Raw genomic sequence first — 23,316 nt, 5'->3', positions numbered from 1 at the left:
TTGACAAACAGTGCCTGGTGAATTGTGATTAAGGAAGGGCCACTGAAGGAGCATCGTGAGCTTACCTTTGCTGATGTGACCGGTTACATTAGATATGCACACCCAGTTTCACACAGCTGATTTTTGTAGTGTTCAGCTGCTGCTTTCCGTCTGCAAGAAAGAGGACGTGAGGACCTCTGCTGGTCATTTATTAATTCTGCACTCTCTGTCACTTTCAGAGCTATAGAGTTCCTCTCTCTGATAACACTTCTGCTGTGCTGACATGACTTAATTGTCTAATTAGTGATGTTATTGATGCACACGGAGTGAGCGGATCATTAAACCAGATGATAAAATACCATTAAGCATCTCTGACTTTTGTGAAATTACCTTCAGACAAATCATTCAGCACTTCTGATGACAATATTAACGCTTTGCTTGAATACGGTTTTGGGGAATATGAACCTCCCTCATGAGCATGCATAACATTGATGTTCTCTGACACCTGAGATGCAACATAATTCCCATCTTGTTAACTGCTTCCCAGTTGGGAGAGGAGGAAAATACAAACAGTTCTCCTGGAAATAAACACTTCTAGCTGGCTGACACGAAATGTTGGTTTGTCTGGAATATTCTCCCCAGGTATATAGCACTAAAGTCGTTTGTGCCATGACTTCATGACTTGCTACCAGGTAGCACAAGCCCCCAGCTGCCAGACTACTGATGCCACGGAGGTCCTTAAGTGCTGCAACCTAGACTCGTCTTCAGCGCATCATCAGCACTAAGCACGAACAGCATTTTCCCCCATCAATCTGCTTTATGGTTGACTTACAATTTTCAGCTAACCTGAAGACTAAACTCGGACCATGTGTGTGCTGTACAGGAGCGCCTGAAGCTGAGCACTGATGCCCTGCTTACCACTAGCCTTTCTTGACCAGTTTCCCCACTCCTGCTGTTTTCTGAAATCTGCTTCACAAAATGGGCATGAAGTCAATTGTCACACCGGTGGCTTTTCAGACACTGACATCCAGAGCTGCCAAATATGCCTTATTTAGGTATATAGCCCTCCAAATATCTCTCCCCTGTCAATTTAAGATGTTTTTTTAACCCTCCTGGGCCTCTGTAGTAAATATTAGTGTGCTTGTTAAGGACCTTGCCTGCACACTAAAAACAACAAGCTACACAGGAAGGCCTTACAGTGCTCGTTAGAGAGGTCCATGAAGACAGTGAGCACAGACAAAAATTGGCTAATAAATGTCATGTGTAAATGAGGGGGTACTGAGCTCAGCCTAACCATCATGGTGTGCTCCTCCTCCTCCACACTATTTAATGAGCCCTCACTAACAGGACGCTACTTAATACCTGCAAGGACCTGACGTAACTTACTCAGGAGAGCAAGCTGCATGGCCCGATTACACCAAACTGAGCTGCTCTGGAGAGGACTCAGCTAACTGGAAAATAAAAGCCATGGACAGGAGATGACTTTGGGATGAAAACATTTTCCCACACTTTACTTTACCAAAACCAACACAGTTAACGTACAATTTTTGGAGGCAACTCTTACACACGCATGCATTTCATGCCACAAAATACATCATCTCAGGCTAAACGGTGACACCAGTGATGAATTTAGGATTTTGGTAACCCTAGGCACTGTTGATGCTGTCCCCTTCTTCCCCCCCCCCCCCCCTCCCAGTTATCTCCTCTCCCATGTCCCTCCCTCCTTCCCTTTCCCCACCCACCAAGATTCAACAACAGGGAGCAGAAGGTCTAAGTTTTTGTGGCAGCTCAGGGGTAGATCCTGAGGCAAAAATTAACAAATTCTGAAGGAAATTGGAAAATATTTCCATCTTTTATATTACATTATAAAAATACTCATTTTATGCTATAATTATTAGTATAATTTACTGGATGAAGAAAAGCGATCTCGGGTATCGGGTACAGGGAGGGGGAGAGGAAGGGAGGAGGATCAGGAATGGAGTGAGGAGAAAGGGGGGAGGAGTATGAGAAGGAAAGAAGTAGGGATGGGGAGAATTGAGAATATCAGGAATCTGAGATGGAGAAGAGGAGGAGAAAAAGAGAGATTCTTGGCTTGCGGAGGGAGTGGGTACCAGGATCTGGGAATAAGGGAGGGAGAGGGAGGAAGGAAGGTTCAAGGGTCTGGGGGATAGAATCCAAGATCCAAGGGAAGGAGGATTTGAATTGCAGTGAGTGGGTAAAAGAGGAAGGAAGTGTCCCTACCATGTTCGTGTCCTGCTTCTCCTTGTCTCCCCTCTCTAACATCCCACCCAATATGGCATATACACACATTTGGCACCAGTCTCTTCTCTCTCGCACACACAGACACTGCCCTCCTACCCTTGTTCCCTTCTCTCTCACACACACACATACACATACACCACCCCCCACTCCCAGCTGATGCCCCTCTCATCCCACCCTCCAATAATCTCTACTCAGCCCCTCCTCATCTCCCCAGAATGATCTCCTAATGTTCTGTCTGCTACAGGCCTTCCTGTTCCCTGAATGCTGCCTGGAGCAGAGGGGCTGGATCAGGAAGCAGAGATCTGTTCTCTAATGAGATTCAGCACAGCTGAAAGACAACAAATCTTAGCCAGTCTGCTGCCCTCCCCCCTCCCGCCCCACCAGATTTCTGCTACCCTATGCACAGGCCTAGTGGGCCTATAGACAAATCCAGTCCTGAGTGACACATCACAGACTCTCGAAGCATTGCTCCACACCTCACAATGTACCAGACACAGAATCCGAATTTTAAAACAGCCGCGTATGTAAAAATCAGCACTTACGCACGTGGCCAGGCCATGAAAAAGGGGCGGGGCGGGACAGAGGCCATTAGCCGCTGTCCCGGGGAAGCGCACGCCAGCAGCCGGCCGGTCCATGCAAACTACTTCTGCCCCAGAGGAGCAGTAAGTCGTAAAATAAAACATTTTCTGGTAGGAAGGTAGGGGTTAGGGGTCGGGGTGGAGAGGGGAAAGGGAAGGGAAGGTTAGGCAAGGAGGTAGGGAACTGGGGGAAGGCCCGATTGCATCGCCACGTATAATTTAGTAAAATTCACCTCTCCTGCACGCACCGCCCACAGAAGCGCCCGCAGCCATCGGATTTTTAACATGCACGCTTGTTATAAAATCGGTGCATGCATGTGCGCGCTCTCCTTTTAAAATCTACCCCAGAGATTTAAGACTGGCATGAAAACAGCCAGACTTCAAAGTATTGGCAAGATTTTCAGAATCATTGCTATCTTGCTGCGGTTAATCTGCCTGCTGAGCACTTCAGAAACTGCAGAGATCTATGCCCAAGATCGAACCCAGGATCAGTCAGTCAGAAGAGAAATTCAACAGTACTGGCTGAGTCCTTACTTCCGTGGACTGATGCGACTTTATCCCTTTTACCTGGGGGTTTCCTTATGTGCTTAGGCCTTTAAGCCTGGCGATCCTGACCCTCCTTCACAAACAGCAAAGAAAGCAGTTACTGATAGATGATGAACTAAGCTAGATTTCCTGGAAAGCTGGAGATTCTGCAGGACGTACTGCACACTCTTCCTCGGAAGACTGGAAGCAGGCCCAGACTAGGGGACTGGATGACATTCCTCCAGCTGGGCTCTCTGGAGCTACTCCTACCTCTATGCAGTTTCTAGACTCTTAGTTCCTGCACTTAATTTAAAGACACATTTACTGATTTGTAACTGGTCTATGTTCAGGAGCACCTGTTACGGTGACGACAGACTCCTAGCTCTTTTCCCTGACTCCAGGTGTTCGTATGGCTCAGCAATGAAGCTGACGTAGTCTCCTGTCTCTAGAGCCACTGGTTGAAGACCTGTTGCTTCTTACAGCATGCTAGGGTTCAGTGCTCCAGGGCCAGAGCACACATGCTGATCTTTAGGACACACATTCCTCATATATCCTCTCTCATCCACCGTGGCTTCTGCTTTTCCTACTGAGATTACTAGTAAGGCACAGGCCAGATTTCTTTCAGCATTACCCTGTTAGATAAGTGATCTATAATTCTACCTTTCTGAGAATGCTTTAAATCTGGCTCTCACTGTTATTTGTCCTAATGTGGCTTTCTCAGACAACAAATTTACAATAAGGAAAAAAAATCATTATATTCTGGTTTAAGTCTTTCCTAGTCAGGCACACTTTCTTTCACAAATTATCTGCAGTGCTTTTCATGGGCTATACTGGCACCTACTGGTGAAATTATATTTCACATTCTAATGCTTAATATTGAGTATTACTATATATTTTTTAAAAAGTAACTTTCCTTGGACCTGCTTAAATATGAGATTTGTCACTTCTATTTTTAATAAGTTAATTTTATTTAAAAAAATATTTTCTATTATCTTTATTTTCAATTTTTCCATTTATCAACCAGAACATGAAAGATATGAACATTTGCATGTATTACAACTTACAACGTATAAGCCCCCCTTCCCCTCCCCTCAACCCCTACCCCTTCCCCTTCTCTGGTGAGTATTAGAGTGTCTTGAGGGTTTCCGCTTCAGGTTACATCATGAACATGAACAGGGAGCCTTCGTAATATGATGAGAGTTTAAAATACTGGTGAATTGTGGTATCATTTATGACATATCGAGAAGCCTACTGCGCGCCTTGGCATTAAGAGAGAGAAGAAACTCGGACCGACTGTCCATAAACTCCTTATATCTCGCCGGAGTCGACCTCTTGACTGTAAAATACTCGAAGACAGCCATACGGTGCAATTTCACTGTCCAAGCAGACGAATTTTAATTAAAACCCATAAGTAAAGCAGACATTGGATAGTGGTTGACAAGTGTTATTGTAGTCAACTAATATATAATTTGGGCTGCCATTGTTACCTCAGGTTCTGGAGACAGTTTGAGCTTTGTTGATAGAGGATGTTATCGGAACCTTTAATACCAGCTAGAGCCTTGTTATGTTCAGTACTGCTGGCCACAGTTAACTGTACCTAATAATTAGGTTTTATAAGCACAAATTCAACTAATCCTTATTGGGCTATGTACAATGCTAATTTCATTTGAGTTTTAAAAGCCATTAACATGCATAAAAACCTTTCTTCCCCTACTCTTTTTTTTTTGGAAGCTATGACAGCGAAGGTCGTCTGACCAATGTGACACGTCCAACAGGGGTAGTGACTAGCCTTCACCGGGAAATGGAAAAATCCATCACCATTGACATTGAGAATTCCAACCGAGATGATGATGTCACAGTCATTACCAACCTGTCCTCTGTGGAAGCGTCCTACACCGTGGTGCAAGGTAAAGCAGCACTTCATTACTTCAAGAACAGGACTTAAAGATCCCATCTTGGATGCTTTTGCACCAAATGAGTCTACATTACTCCCATTTAAATCAAATACGATACCCCAGGAAATTATGTTGTTTAAAACCCAACAGCTATTTTGGTTCTTCTTAGAACAGCCACATCATCAGTGTGTTTCTCTGTATTTGCTCCAACAGATTGGAAATGAGAAATTCAGAGATTGTACTGTAATGGCTGTTTAACAATGTAGTCCATGCTCTGACATTTCTCACTGAAGGGCCTAGGTATTAAGCCATATGTTAAGACCATGCACTGAAATTCACTGCCCTTTTTCAATGTGCATGCAAAAAAAACCAAATGGTATGCTAATGCATTGGTTGTTAAAAATTAATGAAAACTCAAATATGTGCACAAAAAACTGAGTTAAAATGTGCAATCAAACTATAGGCTGAGCACACATTTTCACTTGGAGTGGGAGTAGATGGAGTTTCTCAGACTCATGGATTATGTACCCAAAGCATGGTATCTACTTGTTTGTATGCATAAATCTAGACGCAGGAGAGAACCTGACATACTGGCAAAAAGCAAACAGTGGGACCGATATGTGAAGAATATGTGAAGTAGGAAATCATGGCACTGCAGTGGTATCGGATAAAAAGAAAAAAGAAGGCAGAACAAGACAGGGATAAAAGCCGCTTGGTATCCATTCTACTTGCTGCTGCCTCTGCTGTGCATCCCTAAAGAACATCAGCGCTGGAAATGTTAGTCCACCTGTGACTGGGAGTTCATTTTCCAAGAGTTAGCCAGCACACTTCTCTGCCTTGGGGGTAAAACTAATGCTTTACGTGGGATTTCCATGCTAGGGCGCTAACCTTTACTAGTGTTTCTGCGCCCATTTTCGGCACGCAACACTTGCTGCATCGGGAGTTACTTTTCCTGTTTTCTGCTGTAGTGATAACAAGGGAATACTTTTTACTTCAGCCGCAGCACTTTGAATTTTGTAATTCTCTAAGAGGCCCAGTAGAGAGCTTTGGGAAAACCTTTCTTTTCACCAGCAATTGTCTAAAATGCTATACTTTTTTTACATTGTGAGTTCTATAATACCTTGTGCATACAGTTCATGATTCAAATATATCAAAAGTATTAACTAACAAAGATTCCATGTTTTGTACTTGGTCAAATGTAAACATAATGGCTTATCCAAGAAACTTCAGTTTCTATTTAAACTTTTATTTCCTATAAATTTCTCTCTGTTTTAAAAGGAAAATTAGGAATACCAAAATAAAAAATATATTTTAATTAATTTACAAACATAGAGAGAGACAGAAATATAGGACAAGAAAAAAGATATGTAACTCTACCAACAGCAGGGGCTACCTTCCCAGTCGCGGAGAGCCACTGGGTACACTCAGCCAGGCAGGGGATTTATTCTGCAGTTCTGTGGCTTGAGAGCAAGCTTGCCGGCAAGACCAAACTGGGCTGAGGATACCTTGAAAAGAAACACAATGTCCACACCAAAACTGTACTCCAAACGAAACATAATTTCACAGTCTAGTAAAACAAAAATGCAGAAAACAGTTCAGCTTTCAAAATTACAGTCTATAATTACTCTCATGCAGAAAATTTCCCCAAAAGCAAATCATCTTCTCTTCACCCCACCAGGTCCTCTGCGGTCCCAGAAGTAAACTCAAAATCTCTCTTTGGGATTCCCAGTTACTCACAACAGGTCCAGATTGCCTCCAGGACAATTCATCCCCTCTCCTTAGGCAGCTGCAGCTTCCCCAACCCTGCACTGAAGCATCATTCAGGCTCAGCTCTCTCTTCTGGTCCTGCAGGCCTCCACCATAGTTAAGAACATAAGAAACATAAGAAAATGCCATACTGGGTCAGACCAAGGGTCCATCAAGCCCAGCATCCTGTTTCCAACAGTGGCCAATCCAGGCCATAAGAACCTGGCAAGTACCCAAAAACTAAGTCTATTCCATGTAACCATTGCTAATGGCAGTGGCTATTCTCTAAGTGAACTTAATAGCAGGTAATGGACTTCTCCTTGACCTGAATCTTCAATTTCTCCAGTTCCTCACTCCTCTCATATTCCTTTTGTATCAGACTCCATGGAGGGCTTGTGAAAGCACCCCAACTTATCCAATCCTTCTTTTGTTTCACTGTGCCTTGTGGGAAGCATATTTTATAACACCCTTTAGCCCTGTCCCCTTTTGGGGATGAACCAACTTGTCCCTGAAAGTAATATCTTCTACACCTTTTTTCTTCCTGTTGAACTACCTTTTCCAGCAGGTTTTACTTGTTAGAATATAGAACACCACTACAGAACACCTCTGAACTTTCATTGACCTCCAAGTGCTGGAAAATCTCATTGTTACACACTGATTCCATTCTTTCCTATTGCCAGTGTGCCATCTAGTGGCCAGTAGGGCCACATATATAAAAAAAAAAAAAGAAAAATCATCCACCTCTGACCTGTAAGCCCACTAACTTGGTGGAGAAGTCCACCAATACAAAATGATGTAACAAGGAAATATATATAACCAATAAAAATGTCTGGGCTTACAAAAACAAGAGCCTTCTATGGCAGGAGGTCAAAAGAGAGAAACAGAAAAAAAAATCTTTCCATATGGCTTGTAACTGTAAATTTCTAGATTTATCTTTCAAGAAAGCACTAGTTGATCTGGGTCATAGGAAACATACTGAACTCCCCGATATTTCAGAGAGCATTCACATGGAAATTTTACATAAAACTCTGCCCCAATTTGACCCTTTTCTTGACAGAGAGTAAAAAAAAAAGGTTTTCATCTCTCTGGAGTAAATCAAACAATATTAGGGAAACTATATATCTTAAGGACTAGAAACAAAACATTTATATTACAAAAAGTCAAGTTATGGTCCTGTTCTAGGGCTATCACTACCATTAAGGAAACTTTTTCAATAATAATCTCCTGAATTCACAGCAATTCTTAAGTTCCGACCTTCAGCCTCAGGGGGTCATTTTCCAAAGGTATCGCTCACGATACCTAGATCGGGGCAGGTTCTGGGCGGCGTCCGCACTGGAAGGGGAGGAGTCGGGGCGGCACCGGGGTGCACGCCGCGAAGACATTGCTGACGGCGAAAAGGTAAGGAGCCTTATCGCCATCAGTAACACGGCCAATAGCACCACCTTTCACAGTGGTGCTATTGGTTTGCGAAAGCCGGCGGCGATCGCATCGCGGTGGTGCGATCGCTGCCGGCTTTTGCAAGCCCGCCCCCCGCTTCACACCCTTCACACCCCCCCTCGCCCCCTGTTACCAACAGATTTTTCTAAGTTCTGCGAACTTAGAAAATCCAGGCCTTAGTTTGCTCTTCTTGCAGGGGGAGTGTGGCATGAGTTCTAGTAAGGGATCATAAAGATGGTGACTTGGACCCTCAATGGAAGAAAGCCTAGGATGGCTGTAACAATTCATTCCATACACAGGACTGGGGTTCCCAATGACTTGCATTTATTTGAGGTAGGAATAAATTTATAGTCAATTCTCTTAGTCTTTGAAAAAGATAAGAAATGCAATCTACTCCTGCCTCTCATGCTAAACAGGATGTGGCTGAAACTCTACTTTTACTTTAAGTAGAGGGAAATCCCTGCTCCACTGATAGTGAGATTCGTGAGGTTAAGCTTCCTGTGGACACACAAGATTCTGTGCCCCACTCACAAGGTCGAGTCCATCAGTGTATTACTTTCAGACACCATGCCAACACACACTTTTCCCACCAAAGTATGATCAATGGTACTTCAGCAATCCCAGAGTCTGTTTGATTCTTCCCATGCTGTTGGGTAACAGTCTTCAGTAGATCTTTCAAGAGCCAGTTTTCAAGCTGTCCACATTTATTTATTTTATTTAAAAGATTTATTGCCCACTCTCTGCAATTCTGGGTGGATTGGCATAAGGACTGCACATAATTTTTTTAAACTCTTTATTTAACAAAAAACCAGCAAACAATATCTCTTGAAAAACAACAGTCGAAGTTGCAGTGACAGGTGTAGTGCAAATTGACAAAACAAAACAAAACAATAGCAAGGACTAGACCAAGCTTCACTGCAGGCTTTCATACTGACATCAGCAGGCCTGCCCACATTACCCCAGTATTTACCCCAGATTTTATCTTCTGTAACATTAATGTTAACTTTTCTGTAAAGGCTATCTCATGTACCTGAATTAAACCAGTATGCTAACAAAGCAATTGACTTCCAATATGTCACTATAGGGTATTGGACAACATGAATAAGATAGGTGCAGAGTTTGCGTTGATAGGTACCAAGGGAGGCATCTATCCACAACCTGAGGAGGCACATCTCTGGATGACGTTTGACCCTCCGGGCCATAATGCTAGTATTTCTGAGCTCCACATTACTCCAGAAATTTTTGCCGAAAACACAGGACCACCATATATGCACCCTCTCTAGCAGAGTCTAAAAGAGGATGGAGAAAACTTAGCAAAGGTCAGACGGTATTTGTAAGTCTGACACACAAGCTTGGACATTAGCTCCACCAATCTGCTGCATATTGAGATCTTATCTGTGGCTTTCAAAATTTGCCTCCAGCCCTCAACACCAAGATTTAATTTGAGGTCTGCATTCCATCAGGGGCACTCTCTTCTAATGCATCATGATGATAGCTCTGTATAGAAGGGAAATAATTTTAGAGCTCTCCTCAGCTAATTACAGCACTTGTTCCACTTGCAGATTATTTCTTCTTATCATAAACAATCCCTCCTGCCTAATCAACCTGTCAATAATCTTATTATAAACCTCCTTAGACTCCTCTCAGAGACCAAATTCACTCTTCAAGGAGGCAAAAGAAAGCCAACCGTCCTCATCCCAGAGCTGTCCCAGAAACAAAAAACCCATATCCCACCAGTCCTTTGTTTCAAGACAAATGGTAGTGATGGACAGGTCAGAGTTATTTCCATGTCTTTATTGCATGGGCAACAATGGGGCAAGCATATAACCCCCCCCCCCCCATCCCCCACACTTCCAAAGAAAGCCACGGCTGCCCATAATCCCTGTTCAGCCAGGCCTTAAGACAAGCTAACCTGGAAGCCCAATAATACCCCAAACTATTCAATAAAGCCAGGCCACCCCCCACCTTAGTCCCCCATAATGTGCCCATCTTCAAACTCAGGGTTTTCTTATGCCAAATGAACTGAAAAATAGCTCCATTGAGGTTAGCAAAAAACTTCAAAGGGAGTGTAACTGGAAGATGCTGAAATAAATAAATTAATCTGGGTAGAATGTTCATTTTCAGGACTACTATCCCTCCTGCCCAAGACAGTAATAAGTCTATCCCCCAATATGTTATAAAGCATGGGGATATAGTTAGTTTTATATAAATAAGCCCAACTTTTTCATAGAAAAATCCCCAAATATCTAAATCTTTCATGGGCTACCTTAAGATAGTCAGGGATGCATGCAGACTCTCGCCCTCCCAATATAATTTGGATTATTGGCAATTAACCTTATACCCAAATATTCTGCTATATTCCTGCAATCCTTGAATTTAGGACTGATTTCCTGGAATTGATAAGGAATAGCCGGATGTCATTAGCATACAATGATATCTTATGAAACATGCCATTAAAAGAAAACCCAGTGATGTCCTTGTCAGATTGAATCCTTTGCACTAAAACCACAATGGCTAACTGAAAAAGTAAAGGGGACAATGGGCACCCCTTCCTAATAACCTGATAAATGCATGTGGTAGTTTGGATGTACAAAATTCTGACACAATCCATAAAATCCTGATCCAAATTATAGGACAAAATAGCTGTGAATACAAAGAGCCAACCCAGCCTGTCAAAGGCCTTTTCTGCATGCAATGATACTAAAAGACCTGGAATTTTGTATCATTTGGCCAAAGAAATAATATTGAGTGCTTTTCTCATGGCCAAGTGGCCCCTAATAAATTTGTCTTATCATCATGGACCAGGATTTCCATAACTCGATCTAATCTTATCTGCAACACCTGTACCAAGATTTTCATGTCTGCATTTAGGAGTGAGATTGATGGTACAATCCTGGCTCTAGCGAATCCCTACCCTATTTATGCATAAGAGTTATAGAAATATCAGTCAACCTATGTGGAAAAGAAGGGTCGCCCCTAAGATATTCAAATGCATCTAAAAACCAGACACTAAGCTCAGGAAGGAATTTCTTATAAAAGTCTAGATGAAAGCCCGGACCCAGGACATTTACCGTTAGGGAGATGTTTACAGCCTCTACACTTCAAGTATGGATTTTAGGGCTCACAGTTTCTCATTCTGTTCATCTATCACCTTGAGTAGCTTTACCATGTTCTAGAAGGCCTCTAGCGCAGCTTGGGGATACACCTGCATACAAGTCACAATAGAAATACTGAAAGGTCTCACCGATGTCCTTTAAAGTATGAGAGATCCTACCATCCCTCATCCGGATACCTGTTATCAGATTGCTTCTGAACTTTTTCCAAAGTAGTCTAGCTAACAGCTTACCTGCCTTACTACCATGTTCAGAGAACTTTTGGCAGGAAAAGCAAAATGCCTTCTCGATCTGCTCTACCTGCAGAGCCACAAGTTCTTGCCTACAGTTCTGAAGCTGTTTCCACACCTGTTTAGAACAGGTACGCTAAGGATCATTCCCTGTGCAACCTTAGGCATTTGAAGTGACTAGCAAATCTAATAATGTACCCATGTAATACAGATTTCAACATTTCCCATAACACCACAGGATTATATAGCTCTGAGGCATGATCCTCAAAGAAATCCTTAGTAACTTTACGTATCATTTCCTCAGCGTCCTCTCCCCAGTATGGACAATTTAGACCTCCATGTGTGTTCCCCATCCAAGGATTGAGAGATATTCAATGTCAGACTGTGATCCAAAATATGACAAGGCTACATTACTTAACAGATTGGCAGAACACAGGAAAAAGTCTAAACAGCTGTAGGTACATTGTACTGGTGAGAAGGTGAAGTCCCTACTACTGGGATACTTTGTCCTCCAGACATCCAAAAGATTCAGTCCCTGAATAAATGCTTTTAAATCTGTATGTTCTGTGGCATCTCGGATCATCCTTGACCTAGCCATTCAAGGGTCTATGCACGTATTCCAATCTCCCACAGCAGTGATAGAGATAGAGACTGAGTTTACAATCAGCTTTGCAAGGCAATTGTAAAAAGTGTTTTGGTCTTTATTATAGCCATAAACGTTTAGAAATAAAAGTTTCTGATCGTAAAGTATTCTTTCTGTTAGCACAAATCTCCCTTCAGGATCTTTGACCACTTGAGAGATTTTAAAAGGAAGAGCCTAATGCATGATGATATAGACTCCTCTGCTCTTAGAATTGTAAGAGGCATAGTATATTTGACCTACCCAATCCCTAAGGACCTTCTGATGCTCTTCATCCATGAGATGTATCTCCTGCAGGAATGCTATATGCGTGTTGCATTTTTTCAGAAACTGGGAAATCCTTTTGCATTTGATAGGGGAAGCTGTGCCCCTCACATTTAATGAGATGATTTATATGTGGGCTAACCATAATCTAAATAAACCAACATACGGTAGTAAGTAACAGCATGAAATCAAAGAGCATACCCATATAGTACCATCCAAATCAGCACCATGACTAATACTCCAACTAGGTTTGCAGTAAAACTTTTTAACAAACCCCAACCAAACCATTCCCCCAACCCCCACCCTAACTCCTAACTTCTCCATATCCACAAGGAGAGAAGGAGCCAGACAAGGTACACCAGCTATCAGCCCCCTGTCCATCCCTCCCGCCACCTTGACTCCTTAGTAAGTTAACACCCCCAACAGCAACTGTAGGCGTATCGCCCAAGAGGGAGAAACCTTGAACCTGAGCTTTGCCTCTCCCCCCCCCCTCCTACCACCCCCCTATCCCCATACCCCAATCCCATAAAACACACACTTCTTCCTATATCCCCAGGGCTTACAACACTCAGGAATAAAAAGGAAATTAAAAATAGAGATCACCACATGGTGGATCAGAAGCCAGAGTAAAACCTTAAAAATGACCATCACTGAGCTGTGTCAGAAGCAGGTGACTGATACTAAGCTCTAGTCAACCATATGTGGTAAAAGCTGTACCTCAAAATAGAACAAACCACAAAACAGTAGTAAATAACATCTGTGGCTCATAGTAAAGAATGATAGAGAAAGGTCAGGCTTTACAAACATGTACCTCTAGCAATCTTAGGCATTCACATGTACAAACATGTACCTCCAGCAATCATAGGCATTCACATTAAAACTGCAGAGGCCACCACATGGCTTGACTTCCATCTTGTGTAGTAGTTCAAGCCTGCACTGAGTTTGGTTAAGCTGCACACTCCTTTTCAGGGTCACTGACTTATCCCTACAAGCCTATATGCATAGATCTCTCTATGTTGTCCCAAGATCCTCTTGCTTTCACTTCTACACTCTGCAGACAAGAGTTTCTAGAATTTTCTCAATTCCCCTACACCCTCTACTGGGCTGACTCACTCCTACCTAGCTTTACACAGTTTATTCCCTATATTAGGGTAATGGTTTGTCTTGTGTATAGGTTAAAAGCCTTACACTTCACTCCAGATATAGACTTGTTATCCTGCTGCTTGGGAGAAGGCAAATAGTAAATCTTTAATGTGGGAGGAATAGTTTCCTTGGGAACTTTAAGTATTTCCAGTAAATTGCATTTAAAATTATAAACCACAAATTTTTCTTTTCAAAGATGTTTAGAAACTCTCAGTTTTTCATGGGGAACTGAAAACTTTAGGTCAGATATCTGACCTTCTCATTCTGAAATTCTTTTTGTATGATTTTCCAGTGTATTTCCTGTCAGGGTTAGATTCCAGAGGCATGCGACCATAGGCAATGTGGAGGGGAAGGGACGATTCACTCTCCTTTCCAAATCCTCTCCTCTCAGGGCAACCCTGCCCACCTCACAGTGGCTCCAGGGTAGTAGCAGAGCCTCCTACTGACTTTGTATACTGACAAGCTCCATGACGTTCCCACTCCTCACATATATAGGTAGTAACATAGTAACAATGGCAGATAAAGACCAAATGGTCCATCTAGTCTGCCCAGCAATTTGTTTATGGTAGTAACTGCCGTTCCGTGCAGGTTACCCCCATTAAGAGTAGTAACTGCTGTTCCATACAGGTTACTCCATGCATTCTGTTAAGAGTAGTAATTGCCCCCCATTCAGAAATGTTACACTATCTCAAGCCTTTAGGGATCCACAGTGTTTGTCCCATGCCCTTTTGAATTCATTAACTGTTCTTGTCTTCACCACCCCTTCTGGAAGGGCATTCCAGACATCAATCACTCTCTCTGTGAAAAAATATTACCTGATGTTAGTTCTGAGTCGTCCTCCCTGGAGTTTCATTTGGTGACCCCTAGTTCTACTATTTCCTTTCCAACGAGAAATGTTTGAAGTTTGTACATCATTAAAACCTTTAAGGTGTCTCAAGGTCTGTATTTTCCAACGTAGCAGGAAGCCTGTACATGAAGATGAGCCAGGGATCCCTAAGGTTGTCTTCTGGGGGAGAAATTGGAAGAATGTTATATGTGCAGTACCAGTAAATTGCTACTGGATGGCAAAATACATAATATGGAGATAGTAGTGTGTTTTCTAATAGGAAAGTTACTAATAGTTTTTGACTCATTTAAGAGTGTTGGTAAAAGAATCCTGTAGGCAAGTGTTTAAGAGGGTAATATAATCTTGTGCAAAGTTTAGCAGGAAGGGAGATTGAAAAGACTCCAGGATAGGTTTAGGGTCTAGAGGGAGCCTGCCATCTGAGATGGTGAAGCCCGGGGAATCCCTCCTTTTAGGAGTGGGCCCTGCAGAGGCTTTCCCATACAAGGGGATAGGCCCGAGGCCAAAGAGTGATCCTTTTCACAAAGGATTATCCCAGGAACCAGGTCTGGGTTTTTCCCCACAAGAAAGGGACCAGGAGGAAGTAGCTCTTTCCAGAAGAGAAGCAGATGAAGGAATGGAAGACGTTCACAAGAAGAAGTGTGTCAAGGATGCTGAGGATGTTCATGGAAAGTGCTTGGGAACAGAGGTATTGGACCTGGGGAAAGGTGGTACTCTAGTGGACCTGAGACTGGGGTCAGATATAGTTCTACTTGGAGGAGTTTAAAGTATCCTACGGATGGTGGGGGTGGGGGGGGGGGATACAGTTTTCATGATAGTTGTGGCACCTAATAGAAATGTGAGCAACATATTTCTAATTGAGTTGGAGAAGGAGTAATATAAAGCTGTAGGAAGGCATTGTAAGACTATTGCTAATTATGTTTGGAGCTTGGTGGAACTCTGTCTTGGTTGTGAAGCCTGTGAACTCTGAGTAATTCAGTAAATTGTAATGCCCTCTTTGAAGTCTTTGTAAAAAGCTGATGTGCTAGGAGTACAAGTTTTACTGTTTTGGAAGAATACTTTGTGTAGAGCTTGACTGATGGGCACCTTGACTGGCGGCCACTGCCATATAGGAGAGAGGTATTGGGATTCACAGAAGGGAGTCCTAAGTGGATGTTTCAGTTCAAGGAAAAGTGCCCCTAGCTTGGATACACTACACTACACCATCTGCTTGACCCATGTTTGCTGAACTCCAAAAACCTGAGAGACTGGCACTTAGCTCTCACCGGTGCCAGGGTCTCAACATGTTACGTGTCCCATTTATAAAAGAAAGCTATGCAGGTCTTCAAAAGTATATATGAGCAGGTGATTCTCACGTGCCATGAAATGTCACTCCTACACCATTATTTTTTTCAACTATTTAAGCTGGTCCTTCAATAAATCCCCTGAGCATGACTGGTTCAGGAAGTGTGCGACGGAGTCATTAGGGACAACATAGATAATGTGCAGTCAGATGCAGCAAGCGAGGTGTGATGTATGAGATTCAGGAGGAATTGCAACAGAGCAATTTAAAGAGTTTCCATGGTAATGATATAACAATAGCCACGATAATAGACACAAGTACACTTATCAAGGGTTCTTCTGAAATATCTCACAGAGCGAAAGAAACTGATTTCTTTGAAAAGTTAGACCTGTATTAAATCCCAGGACTGCCTTACCGGCAGTTTTGGCTGGAGCAGGGCATGCATTGCACAGTGATCCCCCGTGTACCTACGGAGGTAATCGTCCACGGAAACTGCTTGGTGGGAGGCTGAGCAAGCACTGTAGACTTTAAAAGAAATTTATTTTATTTTGCCTTGAGACCAAATTTGGGAAAAGGCAGAATTTCAAATGTTCCTATATAAATCTATCTCTCCGTTAAGTGAAAACAGAAGTTGGGGTGGGCTCTCTTTAAGGGAGAACTGTGTTTAAAGAAATGAACTGTAGTTTAATGACAATATTTTCACAACCACATGTGGCCCAGAAAGCAATTTCTGTTGGTTAGAGCATACTCCCTGCTTAGACTCTGCTGTTTGATGGCAAATGTTGAATGCTGTGGCTTTTTAAAAGACCCAATAAGGTTGGTATGTTTTTGGCTGCATTATGCAGCTTCCCACCGCGTTTCATGTCCTGCAGATCTGCACTGAGGTATTTCATGTGCAGGTTGTCACAAACGCAAACTTGCAGATGCCTCATTCTTACCTGTTCCCAAAGGTATCGTCATGAATTTGTGTCTCATGCTCCAAACGAAAATGTCAGCTTCCAGAAATCAATTTAATCACAGCCTTCATAGATACATTCTACAATGATCGGCCTCGCCACAAAATGTAAAATAATTACAAATGCCAGTAAAAGATCTTTTGGATACTAATCTTATTTTAGATGATTTTCAATATGGCTTTTGACCAAACCATAATATAGAGACACTATTACTATCCCTTGTAGATACTTTTCGGCAAGGATTTTTCCTAGTATTTTTGGTTTTAAGTGCAGCATTTTACACCTTTGACCACTCTGTCCTAATCAATCGGCTAGCTAATATTGGGATAGGTGATACAGTTTTGAATTGGTTTTCTTTTTTAAAAGATCGTTCACAGTCTGCCCGCATTTCTGGCAACTGCTCTGACAAGTTTGAACTCAATACTGGAGTGCCATGGGATCAGCACTCTCCTTTTTAATATCTATATAGCCCCAGTATGCAAAGTATTGGCACAGTTAGGTGTGGGCTATTGATTATATGCGGATGACATTCACTTTTATGTACCAATTGAGGGATCAACTGAATGCACATTGAAGATTACATCTTGCCTGAACGTCTTGAAAGATTGGCTTTTCAAAAACAAGTTACTATTGAATGTATCAAAAACAGAACTCCTACATTTAGCTAGATTTCCTGATCCTAAACTGCCTAAATCCTTAACACTAAGCGATCAGAAAATTCCAATAGTAAGAGAGGCTGGAAATTTAGGATTTGTAATGGACACCACACTGTCATTTAAACCTCAAATTTCGAAGGCTATAAAACAATCATACTTTAAATTACAGCTACTAAGGAGATTAAAACAATACAGTCTATTGTACTGTCCCCCCTTGATTATTGTACCTAAGAGTCCCACAAAAATCTTTAAGAGCGCTGCAACTGGTACAGAATTCAGCAGCAAGGATCATCACAGGGACATTACTGAAGGAACATAGTACTTGATTCTAATTGATTTACATTTCTTACCAATTAAATGGAGAATTATTTTTAAAACCATCATGTTCATGTTTAAGGGCATTAATAAAATTGCCCCACCCCCCAGCTTTAATGCAGCTTTGAAATTATCCCAACCATCTCGTGGCCTGAGATTCTCCTCCTACTGACAGTACCCTCTCCAAAAATCATTTGTTTCGATGAGACAAGAGAAAAGCTGTTTTATGTACAGGCCCATTATTATGGAACTCCCTCCCCTCAGCCTAAAGGAAGAAATATCTTTATAGAAGTTCAGAAAACATCTTAAGGCACACTTATTCTCTAGGGCCTTCATGGACACATAGCAGTTGGAGGATCAAGCTGAATGGCTGAAAATTTATAGCAGTTGGAAAAGCGAGCTGATTAGTCTATAAATGGGCTACCAGCATTATGGAGTAGCATAAAATCTAAGTAATGTTACTTTTTATTTCTTACAATTAGTTACAATTTTTGTTTGTTATTGTTATTGATTTATGAGTTTATTATGTTATGTTAAACTGCATAGAAATTTTAATATGGGGTATATAAATATTTCAAATAAATAAATAGTCTGTTTCACATCTGATGATGGAGGAATACTTTTCCATGAGGCCCTTGTTTGACTGAGAATACACATCCCTCATATCTTACTGGAGCTCCTGCTGTCTTATTGTGGGTCACACTGTAGTAATTTGAGCTTGATCTAGCCCCAGCAGTTTAGAAAAATGCTCAAATGGGCTTAATGTGGATGACTTTGATGTTAACCGGTACTACAAGTAGATATTTTGCTTTATTGGGCAAATAGCAAAATTAATAAGAATTTGCGTATATGGCTTGCTCTGCATTTTGGACATAGCACACCATTCAGTTGAATGCCACCATGGATGATCCTGTGCCTGCAAGTGTGTATTACTGATAACCTTTCTCCTGCTCCTTTTTGGAAGCATTCCAGGTGCCAGAAATGACTCCAGAGGTGGCTGTATAGAAACTAAGATCCTATTTACAGGAAAGATCAGTGTATGAATTCAGTTTTTCCAGTGTCGTGTTCTCTGCAGTTAACGATACACATTTGGTGCATACAATACACTATTGTTGGTACTTTCTAAAAAACGTGTGATGTCTGCAGTATAGTAACACAGTCCAAATGGTAAACGTGCACAGGCTAAAATGCAACACAACATCCTAAAACATTTTACCAGTATGTAACAATTTAGTCTGACTCATATAATCATAATCAAGCATTGCCTTCATTGCCCTAGATCAAGTGAGGAACAGCTACCAGCTATGCAACAACGGTACTCTGAGAGTGATCTATGCCAATGGAATGGGCATTAGCTTCCACAGCGAGCCTCACATCCTGGCCGGCACTGTGACCCCCACACTAGGACGTCGCAACATTTCCCTGCCTCTGGAGAATGGACTGAACTCGATCGAGTGGCGGCTACGGAAGGAGCAGACCAAAGGCAAAGTGACTGTGTTTGGAAGAAAGCTCAGAGTAAGTTTCACTTCCTGCTGCCCGGTGTGCGGGTGCAGTATGCACCACACTAAAACTTTTATGTCATTAATTACCTTACACGTCAAAGAAAATTCCAAGCCAACCTGTTTAGGAGAGGAAAGACGATGGATTTCTCCCATCTTCTAGAGCTGCTGAGCATATCAGGCCGTTTTCATTCTGTGTGTGTGCTGGTTTCATGCACTGCAAAGCTTCAGATTTCTGCCCGCACTCTGCAACATACAAGCCGGGGTTGTTTTTCTCTACTAGAGATGAGATGCCCCCTGCCTGCAGCTAACAGAACATGTTGCCTGGATCATGTGCAGCTTTCCAGAGCTCAGACCACTGCAGGAGGCTCATAGGTTCTTGAAAATATTTTTTACTAAAACTAAATGCCACATTTTCACATATCTTCTCCTGTTGTTTAAAAAACAAAGTGCAGATGGTACTTTGTCAAGCTCTAATAACCAGTCTGCTTGTACCTCTTTACAATAAATCAGGCACATGGGGCTATGCAAGGAAAACCTTTCTGTAATAATAGAGGAGTGGAACAGGGCCAGTCCAGTGGCTGAGTGGCAGAGCTGGGTTTGATTTCAGCTCAGCTCCTTCTGCTTCTGGGTTGGCTGGGACTGGAGATGCTGTGGAGGCAGCACTCACAGTCCCTGGGGGAAGTACTAGTCCTTGCACAACGGTGATACCTATGTGACTGGATTTAAGGCCCAAATTACCAGAAGGCGCCCTGGTATCTGGCCCCTCGCTGAGGACTGTCACTGCAGTCACTAAAGTGCAAAAGTGGAAAAAAATCCCCAGGGAGTTAAAAATGAAGGCTCATGGTGCCAGTTTCCAGCCACAGGAGCAGGAGGAAACTGCCAGGTTAAAAAAAATGTTCACAGTAGTGCAATATTAGGATATCAACAATAAACAACTTAACAGTCCTACATCTAAGGTGTATAGTCAATGCACACGGCCTCCTTCCGTCACTCTTCTGTTTTCCAGAGATACTCACTGGTATTACATGAATGTTTATTTTCATTTCATGCTTTGCTAATCTCATGGCTAAAATTCCATTTTAGCTATTGCTAATCTGTATAGAAAGTATTCAGAATGTCATGGTGGCTTCCTAGGACATGCCGACGGTGTCTGGTGATGTAACCTGCATGAATGTAGCCCTGCATGCTGCCGCTGTGGCATGCTCCATAGATGTCTAGTTGGGACTGTGTGAATGCTCCAGTCTGTCTGAGAGACCAGGGCATGGGAAAGTTACCAATAATTTTTTGGCTCCTTTAAGAGTGTTGGTGAGAGAATTCTATAGGCGAGTGTTTAAGAGGGTAATATAGTCTTGTGCAAGGTGTGGCAGGGAGGGAGACTGCAAGATGGTTTAAGAATCTGGAGGGGGCCAGCCATCTGGGCTGGTGAGGCCCGGGGGACTCCCTGTCTGAGAGATCAGGGCGTGCTCCAGGAGTATCCAGGAGCCTGCTCAGAGTGTGGGAAGCTTTTCGAAATGAAGCAGTCGGTGATTTGCATACTGGTGACTCCTCAGCTCCCTTGCTAAGCAGTTTTAGTGATCCTAGGGAGAAAAATGTAGATCCTTATGTTGGACTCTTCAGCCTAGAGGCTCCTATGAGTAAGGGTGAGAGTGTGAGCACTAAGGAGTACCTCAGTGGTGGGGGGGGGGAACCTATCGTACAATGGAGATTAAACTCTGAGCTTTAGAGAAGCAAAGGGGAGTTGACAAAGTGATTGGAATCCTATTGATATGAAAATGAGGTTGGCATCTATTAAAGGCTCAGAATTATTGACCCTGGCTGCTGTTTAGGACTGAAATAAATTGCTGCATGTGCTATGAATAAAGCAAGGCAGTTTGGCCCTCAGTTGGCATGAAGAGCTCTGCTCATCGGCCTGCACTGCATGACTACGCGATAAATGGAGCAGAGGTGAAAGCTGCAGTAGCAGAAAGAAAGGCTCCCAAGGTCCATTTCTTGAACAGTAAGACCGAGGAGCCTGAACTGTCAAACTGCTCTGTGACTGGAGATTTAAACAGACTTATTAATGCAAAGGACTTAAATCAAACCTCTACAGATAAGTAATTCTTCTAATGATGCTTGCGTAATGCACCAAACAAATCCATAGTTCCATTATCAGTGACCACAAATTTTAAACTTTGTTTCAACAAGATTTCATAGCATTTTTTTAACCCCCCAAAAAAGGAAAAATCACTTTTATTTATTTATTTGTTGAGTTTTATATACCGTTATTCGGTAGAGCCATCATAGCGGTTTACAGATTATGTAATTATCATAGCAGTTGAGAATAGTAAAACCTTGTGAACAATATACATTTTCATAGAAGATGTATAACAGTAGAGTAAGGTTAACATTTTCAAATATAAAACGTATCAAGTCGGAGAGCAAGGAGGGGTTGAAAGGGGAGGGAAAGGAGGTTCATCAGGAGAGCAGGAAATAAGAGGATTATAGATGCGGGTTCGGTTGAGAGCTGGGATGATCAGACGTCTGAGAGTTAGTAAAGAATTTGCGGAAAATAAATGGTTTTAGGTCTTTTTGAATGTTTTCAGGTTGTGCTGGATTCTCAGGGCTTTGGGTAGGATGTTCCAAAGTTTAGGGGAAGCGATGGAAAAGGCTCTTTCAGGTGTAGTTGACAGATGAGCGTTTTAATGCTGGTGAAAAAAAAATCACCATGCAAACCAAGCTAAAAACGATCAAACCCCAATCACGGATGCATTTTGACAAGCTGTCTGCCTGAAGGGGACGTTCCAGAATTGAAAGCCTTGTATGGAGCAAGTTATTATGGCTCTTTTGCAAATAAAAATAAAGCCCTGCTGCTCTGACAGGCTTAACCCGCCGCAGAGTCCACCGAGATCTGTTTTTGTACCATTAAGCTGGCCCCAGGATTAGACCCGCTCATGCTCAGACCTAATCCAAAGCTCACAGAGATAAAGCTCGCTCTGAGGCAACCAATGGTAATGGGCAGCGTCATGCACAGCACAGGCCCACAGGGGAGCAGGAGGTCTTCAACTGCAACCTCAGGTTGAGCAGTCACAGCCCACGGGTTGCGCAGAAAGCATTTCCTCGCAGATCTGGCCTGTTCTGAAAGCATCTGCTTGCTTTGCGGGCAAACGTCCGCAGCTACCGCAGCATGGGTTGGGGGCAGGGGCGAGCGTTGCACTTACCCGCACACGTCTGCATTCTCCAAAGTGGGTGTGCACATTGTCCTGAAAAGCAGCCCTGCACAATTTTGGCAGGTGGTGAGTGTAGGCAGGGAGATTTGGCGGGATACGCATGGACTTTTCCTTTGAAAACTGGAGTCATTTACGCATGTATGCAGACTGCAACAGAATGACCCCCATTGGGGGTAACTTTATAAAGAACACAGGTACTTCTTACCCCTGGCAAAAGTACCCTTGCACTTCCACTGAACAGTACCCCAGGAAAATCTCACCCACGTATTTACAGCTGCTCATACATGCGGGCAGTGTTCCCAGTGATATTTACGTGCACAGTTTAAAATGTGAAAAATATGCACAGAACCCCTTCCTAATCCTGCCTCCGGCAATGCAGGCTGTACCTGCATACCGGACAGGCAATTGTTTAAAAGCCTGTTTCCATGGCTAAAGCCAGCAGAAATGCCTCTTATAATTACCCTTTTAGTGTCTTGGCTTCCATTTTTTTGTTCCTGCCTTTAGGTAAAGGTAGCCATGCTGAAATATTGCACAGAATGTACTTAGGCCATGACAGAGCCCGGTGTTAGTTCTCCAAACCAGATACTCGGAAATAACACTCAGTGATGTCCCCTCTGCTGCCATAAGCAAAATCAGATCCCGTAGCTGAATCCAGAACAAGATTTCAGCAAGGCAGTATAAATTTTGGATTTATCCAACTTGATTATTTGTAACAATTAATCCTTTTTCCTCAGACAAGTGCG

General features: G+C 42.6%; 1 protein-coding gene across 1 annotated transcript in view; it reads left to right on the top strand.

Moving 5' to 3' along the window:
• The window catches only part of TENM2 (teneurin transmembrane protein 2), a 2,776,334-nt gene that overhangs the window by 2,717,207 nt on the left and 35,811 nt on the right, over window positions 1-23,316 (top strand). The window contains exons 27-28 of the mRNA XM_029583832.1: window positions 5,076-5,251; window positions 19,145-19,380. Of these exons, the coding sequence (XP_029439692.1) occupies window positions 5,076-5,251; window positions 19,145-19,380 (412 nt within the window). The remainder of the gene's footprint in view (window positions 1-5,075; window positions 5,252-19,144; window positions 19,381-23,316) is intronic.

The sequence above is a fragment of the Rhinatrema bivittatum genome, chromosome 18, assembly GCF_901001135.1.
Source record: "Rhinatrema bivittatum chromosome 18, aRhiBiv1.1, whole genome shotgun sequence".
In the NCBI taxonomy this organism is placed as follows: domain Eukaryota; kingdom Metazoa; phylum Chordata; class Amphibia; order Gymnophiona; family Rhinatrematidae; genus Rhinatrema; species Rhinatrema bivittatum.
Note: the sequence above shows the minus strand (reverse complement) of the source record. Positions and strands in the feature narration are given on the sequence as shown.